The following is an 11,636-nucleotide window of genomic DNA, read 5'->3' on the forward strand; positions in this document are numbered from 1 at the left end:
AATGGGAAACAAAAAAGGATAAATCTACTGTAAATTAGTTACCTTATTCACAGCTAGGCAGTGCTGCATGTATTTTTCAGGCCTACCTATCAGAAAGACAAATTATTATCTTGGTAATTTTCCATATTCATTTTAATTTTTCAACTCACCATTTTCAAGTGCAAAAATTTGTGACCAAATCATCAGCTCCTTTAACGATTTCTGTGCTGACCGAGTCATGCCTTGCCTCTTAATTAAGATATTTAACACACGTTCTCTATTTTTTCAATCTTATTTTTCTTTGTAAAAATATTTTTTTTCCTCGATAAACTCATCTTTCAAAACAATGTAACATAAATTTTTCTAAAATTCAAAACTTACAAAATATTCTTACCAATTAATGTTCCAAAAGTGATTGTAAACGAACATACCACATTCTTGTCCTGAATTTTGTATGAAAACAAATGACAGTATTTTAAAAAAACTAGTGTATTGAACTCAGATTTTTTTAAACAATTTTACTTTTTGTGTAAAAATGAAAATCGTGGCAAGATAAAAAAATCGATATTTATTATACACAAAATGCATAAACATAAGCTGCTTATAATTAATCAGTACCGTTAAATAAATAATATCAACTAAGAAAGCGGCAGCCCCAACAATGCAGGAACACCAAATACTTTGTTTCCCGATTAACTATCGCAATAAAAACTCACTAATTCTTGTTGGAGAATTTACTTGTCACTGTCAAAAGAATGGAATAAATGTACAGAAGTTGCTCCGGTGTCAACAAAAAAACAACATGAATATATTACATAAATGTTTTACAAGTTTGCTTGTTCCTGGGTGGACCGAATTTAACCCCAATGTGGAAATTTAATTATGTAAAGTTTTATAAAATCATATTTATATATAATATGTACGGAAATAAATTTTTAAATTATAATATAACCTAATCACACCATTTTTTTTTTTACAATTTATCCAGATATTGAGACAGGTCTGGGAGCCCTTCTTTCAGCCCTTTCCTTTTACGTGTTTCCTGTAATGAGAAAAACCTCCGATAAATTTTCCACTTTTATCGCAACATCCAATATAAAAACTAAATTTGTTCATATTTTTGTTTCAAAGTTACTTTTCTTTTCTTATGTAAAAATACCTTATTCTTATATGCTTCGCATCAAGATTAACTAACGCACCACTACAAATTGTCCCCAAATTCTATGACAATTTTCTCATGAGAGGCTAATCTGATTTTGATACTTTTTTATAATTATAGATTTATTCTTCAGCAATGACATCACACCAATGAGGGGGCAACTTGGAAAAAGTAAAAAATACGGGTCCCCTAAATTTGTGTTATGAATCTATGACCAAATTTTGTTGCATTAATTTCGGGACACCCTGTCTATCTACTGAAAATACTTAAAATTTATCTGACAACCCTGATATGTTCACTGAAACAACAATGAAATCTGTAAATACGAAAGTGAATGAGAATCTCAAACTTGATGCAAACAAGTCACACTTGCAAATATTAACATCAATATTTAAAAGCCTAGACAAACTTTTTTCTCATTTTTCGACAGAAAACACCTACAGAATTTTCTTGGTGGAATACTACAACACCCTGTACATTACACGATAATCTCACATTATATAATATAATAGCTTGGTAGAAAAAGGGCCAATGTCCAAAAATTAGATGTAACAGCCAATGAGTCTCCTGGACTACCCATGTTACATATTTGCATCACAAAAAGGGCCAATGTCAACAAGTATTATAAGCCTTAATTATTTAAATTTTAAAATGGCCTAAGTCCATCTTAGTTTAATAGAAAAAGGGCCAATATATGGACTTTGGTCCTTGAAATACTTTTAAAACGTTTGACAAACGACCAATGTCCACTGCAATGGACATTGGCCCTTTTTCTACTAAGCCCCAGATATAACCACCAATATCCACCTACCTGCACTACGGTGAAAGGTCTGGTACTGGGTTCTAGTGGGTCACCAGGCAACACTTGCCAATGATCGAATACGCACTGAGGGAAGGCCTGTCCTCCAGTGTTGGAACGTAAGTCGGCAGTGAAACCGAACGATTCATTTACAGGCAGGTAAGCCTTAACGACGAACATGGGTGTGCCGGCTACTTGCATTTCTTCAAATACGTGACCACGTCTTCTATTCAACACACCGTAGATTCCACCAACGGCGACCTCAGGGCACTGTTATGGAAAAATCACATTGATCAAAATGAAATTTAAAAAAAAATAGTTAATTTAAATTGTGAATAAGTGAAAAATTAGGGAAATCGCTAAACAGGTATTTAGCGATTTTCCTAATTTAGGCCAGGAAATATAGAGTTGGACAGACTTTTTGTTTAGGCAAGCTGAATTTATCACTATAGATGCTAAATATTATGTACAATAACATATTAGTTTCCACAGTCAAAAAAAATGGGGGGCAAGATTGTTTACAGGGCGGTTAATTGTATAATTTTTACGTAAAAACACGTTTTCGCTTATAACTTTTTTCCGTTCATTTCCACGAGAAAACAGTAAAGTACTTTATATTTCATCTTCAAAAGACCTACAAAACTAGCCCTAGAGCGTCAAAAAATATTGATTAGATCAAAAGTTACAAACAGAAGAAATTTATTTATTACTTTTGAATTAAACATTTATAAAATGCATTATTATTACCAGAACGTTTTGGCATCGCATCCTCTCATTCCTTATCACTGTCTAATAACTCACACAAAATTTGGAATTGGTAAGTTGAATAGTTCACAAGTTATGGCCTTATAAACAAATTAACTAATTATTAGTCTGGACGATCCCGAGCATCTTTCACGATCGCACTGATTTTTTTCATGGTAGATTTCATAATAATACATTGAAATCTATCATTTTTTTTTTAATTTTAAATTTACAACCTGGAATTTTTTTTAATTTTTTAACCTTAGTTGCAAAATGAAATGTACGACGCACAAGCGTGATATAGTTGTATATTATTATATATTCGGAAAGCTTATGAAGAGCTTTAAGTTAAAAAAAAAAATCGTCAAGATTCGTTTAAAAAACAACGGAGTTGCAGACTGTTTTACAGTAAAAAAAAAATTCAATAATTATCAAAAAATTAATATTGTTTGTCCCCCTATTCAGACCAAGAATTTGCCTTCAAGATCGAAACTAAAAGACAAAATAATCTTCCATCTGCTGCGAATGCTACCCACATGGAGAGAACGGGCAGCACTGTCTAATAGATGGATATTTTATGAATTTTACTCTTAAAAAATTTCAAACAAGCACAAATTAAATTATCTGGTTGCAAATTGTAGAAACAATGAAATGATTTCTGATTTTTTCCACTCACCTGAATCTCGCACTGGTACACGGGCTCCATAAGCCTTGGAGAGGCAGTGAGCAGACAAGCGTACAGACAACGACGAGTAGTTGGAATGATCTGACCGCCACCACGATGGATAGCATCAGCATGGAGAGTGACATCATAGATGTTGAAACGGACACCACGCAAGTTCTCCTCGGACAACACACCCTCCTTGGTGGCCCATTGGAAGCCGGCCACCACAGAGTCCTTGATTTCATTAAGGTACTGCACTCCCTTGGTACAGTCCACCAGGATGTTGGGCCCTGTGCCGTCAGGTCCGAAGCACCAGATCTTACGAGCCTCGGTGACGTCATAGTCATATTTCTCAGACAAGTAACGGGCACGGGATTTGAAATCATCCCTAGGGTTGACATTGCCACCATCGATATCTTCAGCGAGTCCGTCTGGCATGGGTTGTGCCTTCATGAACAACCTGTTGTGCTTGTTGGGGGATTTGGACAGACACATCTGGTTGGATTCCTCGCTAACGGTTTCACGGTAAGATACTACGGGATCGGATTTCCTGATGGGTATGCAAGCGTGGTCCTCTTCCAAGTCCTTCAAACAGATTTCCAAGTGCAATTCTCCAGCACCTGCAATGATGTGTTCACCACTCTCTTCTATGATACACTGTACCATAGGATCTGACTTGGCTAAACGTTTCAAACCTAGAAACAACATTTTACAATTAGATCCCCAATTTCAATTTACAATAATAATTACTAATTTTCTATTAAAACAAAATTCATTATAAATATTCAGTTCAACTTGTTTTTTTTTTCAACTTCAGAATATACATATTTAAAAAAAATACTTTTTGAGGTAAGGTGTTAATTTTTTTAGTTTCTAGAAACACAATGTTCCAACACTGAAATTTTGCAGAATTTTTTTTTGAGTAAAGGGATATTTTTATATTCATTTTTAGCTTTAGAATAAAAAAGTGCTCGAGTTTTTCTATAAATCTTGACCGTTAATCAGCCATTTTATTTTTAAATATTAATAAATGCATTTAATAAAAATTATAGGGCGAGCCAACACTTCAAATAGCAGACACTGCAACTTAAACAATACGTAGATTTCAAGGTCTCTTATCGTCTGTATTATATTATATTTTATATATAATTGTGTGTAACATATGATATGTTTGTTGTTAATCAGCTAGAACTAATCCCAAGCGTAGAGTTAGACCAGTGCATTTTGATAACTTGTTTGTTAACCCTTTCACTGCTCTAGACGTATTTATTCGCTAAAAATTTATAGGGCTCAAACTGCACCAGACGAATTAATTGTCTTGAATAGTTAAATTGGATCAGGCTGCTCAAACCGTATATATTCGTAACCATGCGCATTAGCGACTCGGTTGTTGTAACTGGTATAGGGAATTTTTGTAGGTGGAGCTTATAGCGATTGTGGCAATTATTTTTATGGAAGGAGGTACTGGTAGTAAATGCCAAGATTGTTCATCTCTTTTTCAGTTTCTGCTTTATAATAAAATATTATTAATTAAACTATTACTATTATTTTAAAACGTTTAAACATATAATTTAATGTAACACAACATAATGTAAAAATATAAGTAGTCTAACTGCTCCAGACGAATATATTCGCACACGGTAAACTTTCGCGCACGGCGCGGTAGCTACATTCAGGCGTATTGCACAACGAAAGGGTTAAAAGAACCTTCCACCTGCATACACCTTTATGCAAAGAATAATAAAAATTGACACAGTTCATAGCTTTAGTCTTCCAAGATATGAAATTACATGTAGTTTCAGATCCTGCCAATTCCACACACTAATGACATTGCAAAAAAAACAGACTATTATACTGATCAAAAGAATGTATTGTATACAGGGTGTTTGGTAAGTCGATGCATTCCTTGTAGAAGGTAGTAGAAATGATTTGTGATATATTTCCTTAATATACCATATTCCGAAAACGCTTAGTTTCTGATCTACAGATCAGAACAGAAAAATGCAGATTTGTAAATATAGGGGAAACAGCTCAGAATATTTTAATGAAATTTTACAGACTTTGACAGTTAACAACGATACACGTTTTACGATAAAAATATTGTTTTCAGTTTCACCAGTGGCGTGCGTGCGCCTTTGTATATTTTTAAAGAAAAAAATTATACAACACTGATTTTTCTTAAAATAAAAATTAGATTAAATTCCTTGTTCAATTTAGAAGAGAAAAGGTATCTCGACTGTTTTTCTTATGACGCACCATTTTCGAGAAAAAAATTAAAATCGATTTTATTACATGGCGTACTCCGGTTTCAATAAATTGAAAATTAGCAGAAATCAGCTCGGCTTTTTTTGTACCAATTTTATTACAACACCCAGATCTAACCTCGTTAGACTTTCATGTATGGGGTAGGATGAAAGAGATGGTTTATACCCGAGAAATACGTACGAGGGAGGAATTAATACAGAGCATTACCGATGCCACTATTACATTTAGGCAGACATTTTCGCCTAGGGTAACCCGGACAGAAATAAGAAGGCACGCACGTGCGCACATTAGAAGAAAGAGACTTCATTTTGAGCAAGATCTCAAGTAATTAGTAATTAGAATAAGGTAATAACATAATAATTATATTAGTAATTTTTTTCACTTCCTAACGAGCTTTGTACTCATTTAATAATAAAGATTAGTTAAACGATTATGCCATGCAATAGATCGATTTTAATTTTTTTACTCGAAAACGGTGCGTCATAAGATATCTTTTCTCTTCCAAATTGAACAGGGAATTAAAAAATAATTTTTATTTTAAGAAAAATCAGTGCGCATAATTTTTTTTTTAAATATCCAGCGTGCCTGTGCGCACGCCACTGGCGAAACTGAAAACAATATTTTCATCGTAAAACGTGTATTGTTGTCAACTGTCAAAATCTGTAAAATTTCATTAAAATATTGAGCTGTTCTGCTATATTTATAAATTATATAGACCAAACAGAGGACGGAGTAGTCAACATGAGCCTTCCAGGAAAAGTAAAATAGTTGTGATGTCAGAGAAGAGTCATAGGTAACTCCTAAATCATTGATGGATTCATGGCAAAATCAATATGGTGCCTATAGACAACATTGCTTCTGCGATCAAAAAAGATTTGGAAAGATATTCAGAAGGATGAATCCCTTTTCTGCCACACCAATTCGATAGATTACTCATGTAATGTCAAATTTTACCAAAATTGGAAGTATCAATTACAAGCGAGAATAATGTCCAAAACTTCAGAGGAACAAAATACTCTCAAAGTTTATTTTAAATGTAGTAAGTAAATTTATTAGATATTTTCAATAGATATATTTCAATTTACGAAGAAAACTCTAAAACACTTTTTTGTAAAATAAGCATATTTGGAAAAATACGTCATTTCTGTATTTTGATACTGGATTTTTAAGATTTTTTTACCACTCTGTAACACCCGTAAGGCACTGATGAAATACAATGTATAACTTTGAGTGAGAGGGTGATATTTATACAAAGGCTTTCTTTGACTTTAGAAACATGTATCAATAGTTTATTTGTTCAAATTCAGTCATAAAAACTTTTTTTTCCAACCTTTTTTTTAGTAATTTTTTAACCCTGCCACTGGACAAGCTAGTGTAACCTTAAATAATGGCGCACTTAGTCGAACCACATGCACAATGTTCTTTGACGCGAGTTATTTTCGTTGAGTGGGTGGTCACCACACAAACAGTACTTAACAAGTAACCTAGCAAAAAATTCAAGCGGTAATCAATAATGACAAATGAAATACAAACAAATAAGTAGTCCGTTTACTCGCATGACTTTTATAGCACTACTCTGAATTTGTTCCCATCTAATACCGTCCAAACCTCACATAATCTCTTAATATGTAACCTGCCACTTTTAACTATGTGGAACTCAGGATATAGAGTTCGTTTGGAATTTAACAACAAATTGTTTTCTGTTTAAATATAACTTCAAATTCACAGTTAGATGTACCGTCTTCAAATACGAAACAACTGACCTCCTTCACTTCGTCATCGTTGACCTAGAGTTCTATTCTTGACAGTGAGAGAATAGAATGCTCCCTGGGGAACGTTCCCTCATTTCACAAAATTTATACTGCATTCTTAACACAAAAGGATCGAGTTATGAAAGTGAAGAACGAGGTACAATGTTGTCAAATGTACCAACCAATCAGAAAGCAGTAAAGAGGCGGTACAATGAAAACTAGTGATGAGCTAGTCATGAAATAAGTGCTACTTTATTTAGACTTAAGAGTTATTGTTATTTGTTTGTCAGTGTCAGGTGCAAACGAAAAAGGAAATTAATAAAAAACCGAATCAAAATCCAGTAAGTTCTAAACAAAAAGAACTTGTAATTGAATATATTGGAGGTAAAACAATGTACACTGGAAAGTTAACACCTAGCTACACTAGAGAAAAAATGAGGACTAACTGGGAAGAACTTACAAATATTTTGTTGATTATTTCATCCTACCATACTATATCAGGCAAATTCACTTTATTCTATTGTTATTTTAGCCGTGTACAATCCGTCAAGTAAACACAAATTATACGAACGTTTCCTCAAAGTTCTCGAAGGATATCACCACAAAACAGTAACTAGAGATATCACAGACAGATTATGGAACTCGTAATTTGTGAAACATGTCAAAAATTTGAAGATACTACACGTGAAATGGTGACCATTGGCACAAACATGCCGTATCTGAAAGCTGATAGTTTCGGAAATACAGGGTGTTGAAAGTTAAAATTTTAAATCGTTTTTTAAATTATTCTGAAAATATGTAGGTTAGGAAATTCAAAATTTTTGAAACTATATTTTTGTAAGCGACGAATAAGATGCGTGTTGCAATTTCAGCGTTGCTCATAGAGGGCACCACTTACGACCAATTTTACCAAAAATTTAGTTAATAACTTTTTGCCTTGCATGTCTAATATGAAACTTGATTCAAAACCTGAAAGAGCAATCATTTTACCATTAATTTGATTTCGGTATCTCGGTCCGTTTTCGAGAAAAATTGATTTAACGAACACTATGTTTTGATAATACAAGAAATTAAAAGCGAAACAAACCAAGTGTCCCTTCATGTTATTACAACAATTAACAATAAAACAAATGAAATTTGTAATAATGATTTAAAGTAATTTTTCGAAGAATCCACTGTTGACACTTATACAGGGTCGGAAAGTCCCCATGGTTCATCGGCCGTTACGTGAGAGCGATAAAGTAAGTCATAGAAATCCGTGCAATAGAGAAAGATGGCTATAATGAAGGCGTCTAATAGTCACCGCCCATTTCACCCTTCCACAAATAAGAAATGGATCTTATTGTGGGGATTCTATGTGATTAAATTTTCAAGTATCTTAGGGCCTTGGTTTTTGCTGTGCAAAATTTTGAAAATTTGCAAATTTTTTTTTCAAAATCTGGATTGCAAAATTATTATGCAAAATCTATCAAACCGATTTTGATGAAATTTGGTATTATAATTCTACATAACATGAAGTTTCTTGAGCCAAGTATAAAGGTCCTATACCCAATTTAAATACCCCAAAGAAATTCCCTAAAAAGTATTGTTTTTTAACCCCATTTTTGTGATTTTTTTCGATTTTTACCATAATCATGATTCATTCGATTTGTAACTAGTCATGTTTTGTAAAAAATTTAATTACAAACATTTTTTTCCTCTTCCATTTTTGTCCTAAATCAACTCTTGAAAAGATTGATAATTAAATAGGAAGAAAAATATGAAATTTCTCGAATTTTTTTAACATATCGTGCCGCCAAAAGTTAAGGCCACGTTTTATGCACATAGAAAAATTTTAATTTCTAGTGATATTTGAAAGCCAAAAAGCCAAAACAACATGTGATTCATGCACGTCAGAGCTCCACCGCATTTTCTCGGCAAGTGCGTGCATATTTAGATGCAATTTTTCCAAATCGCTGGATTGGCCATGTAAGCATTTTTGCTTGGCCACCCGGACTTCAATCCTCTTGATTTTTCTATTTGGTCTCGAATGAAAGATATAGTTTACAAAGAATCTACTAGCTCGCGTAAAGAGTTGTGGCAAAGTATACAAATCATTGCCAACGAAGTCAGATGCAATCCCAATATGTTGTTTCACTCGTAGATTTCCCAGAAAACGTGTAAAGTGTATCAGTGTGGATTCTTCGAACAATTACTTTAAATCATAATTACGTATTTCATCTGTTTTATTGTTAATTGTTGTAATAACACGAAGAAACACTTGGTTTGTTTCGCTTTTAATTTCTCGTATTATCAGAACATAGTGTTCGTTAAATCAATTTTTCTCGAAAACAGATCGAGATACCGAAATGAAACAAGAATACATAATTAATGGAAAAATGATTACTTTTTACGTTTTGAATCAAGTTTCATGTTAAACATACAGGGTAAAAAGTTATTAACTAAATTTTCGGTAAAATTGGTTGTAAGTGGCGCCCTCTATGAGCAACGCTGAAATTGCAACACGCATCTTATTCGTCGCCTAAAAAAATATAGTTTCGAAAATTTTCAAGTTCCTAACCTACATATTTTCAGAATAATCGCATTTTAATTTAAATTTACGATTTAAAATTTTAACTTTCAACACCCTGTATTTCCGAAACTATCAACTTTCTGATAAGGCATGTTTGCGCCAATTGTCGCCATTTCACGTGTAGTATCTTCAGCTTTCGATTTTCCCATTGTTAATGGATCACCCTGTATATAACAAATTGTGTTCAATCTAGAAGCAGAAGTGTATGACTTGCACCGTAGCATTCCACAACTAGACATTAAGAAAGAGGTCCTGTGGTAGCGTTTAAATGCAAGTAAAACACAATCTTCTTCCATTGCACTGCCAAGAGGGTCACTGTTTCAGCAGTGGCGGTTCCGCAAGGAACTGCCACAACCAAACTGTCCTTTGGCTCTGGTTGTGCTGGAAGGGGAACTACTGGAAATAAGCTAAATGCAAGGGCTTACCTTCTACCAGCTTCGGCAAATCGGCAGGATTCTTGGGTTCCACAGCAACACGTACAACGGGAGATACACTAAACTTCATGACCTTCAGATTGTGGGCGTCCTTGTATGTTGTTATGGTTCCAGTCTTCACCAAGAACTGGTCAACACCTACCAGACCGCAAATGTTACCAGAGGGGACGTCTTCAATAGCTTCCACATAACGACCCATCATGAGGATTGTACGCTGGATGGCCTTCTCGTACAAATCCTCTTTCTTGCCAGGGGTGTAGTTGGGGCCCATGATACGGGCTTTCATGCCGGTGGCTACTTTGCCAGAGAATACACGGCCAAAAGCGTAGAAACGGCCCTTGTCAGAAGTGGGTACCATTTTGGAGATGTACATCATAAGGGGTGCGTGAGGGTCACAATTCTTAATACCTAAGGCGGCCTCGTCATCATGGGGTCCTTCATACAACATTTCCATCCTGTACTTTTGGGCAGTGACAGGGGATGGGAGATGAATGGCTATCATTTGCAGTAAAGCCTCGCCGGCTGGTAGCCAAGTACGCATCACCACTTTCAGTAGCTGTTTGCCATCTTTGTCTTTGTCTTCATGTTTGAGGGTGATGCCGAGTTTGGGAAGAAGTGCCTCGTATTCCTCTTTCCTTAAAATTATAAGGGTTGTGTAAATATACTTTAATACACTAATTTAACATGGTCAGCAAGAAAATTAAATTTTTAATTTTAACCGATTCTTTTTCTCTAGTCTCGATTAGACTTTTTTATTAATAAATAATTAATTATAAATCATTAGAGCAACATTTTTTTTTATTTGTACCACATTTAAATTTCTAATTTGAGACCATCAATATAATAAAAGGTGGTTAACAAAACCAATCATACAGTTTTTACCAAATTTTGTATTATATTAAGAATATTTTATACTATTTGGAAAACTGTTCATTTCAAAGATCCAAGGTGAAAACACTTTTTTGGGCATTTAAGTTATTTTATTACAGAAAACAACAACTCTACTGGCTATATGCCCCAACTAATATTGGATTACACCAGCTATACTATAAACATTAAATACAGCTAGGTCCAACACACCAGACCCATAACTGTTTCGGACTTGTTAGTCTTCATCAGTGCTACAACCAACAAACTGTCCAGCTGCTTTAATTCCTTGAACCCAGAAATCGAGTACATTTAAAAGATGTAACTGAATGCTACATCTAGTTGGCCACTGCTACTAACTACCTAAGACCCCACAAAGAGGGAAAAAAAAGCAGAAAGTGA

General features: G+C 34.2%; 1 protein-coding gene across 1 annotated transcript; it reads right to left on the reverse strand.

Annotated features, from left to right (window-relative positions):
• Positions 1-698: 698 nt before the first annotated feature.
• LOC108913913 (translation elongation factor 2) lies at positions 699-11,002 on the reverse strand (the record flags this gene model as incomplete). The annotated part of the gene is given in 4 exon segments (XM_018719566.1): positions 699-1,021; positions 1,950-2,207; positions 3,358-4,040; positions 10,359-11,002. Coding segments are annotated over 4 exon segments (1,654 nt in total), but the record flags the coding sequence as incomplete, so codon positions are not given.
• Positions 11,003-11,636: the final 634 nt, after the last annotated feature.

The sequence above is a fragment of the Anoplophora glabripennis genome, unplaced genomic scaffold (assembly GCF_000390285.2).
Source record: "Anoplophora glabripennis isolate ALB-LARVAE unplaced genomic scaffold, Agla_2.0 scaffold1077, whole genome shotgun sequence".
NCBI classification, from domain to species: domain Eukaryota; kingdom Metazoa; phylum Arthropoda; class Insecta; order Coleoptera; family Cerambycidae; genus Anoplophora; species Anoplophora glabripennis.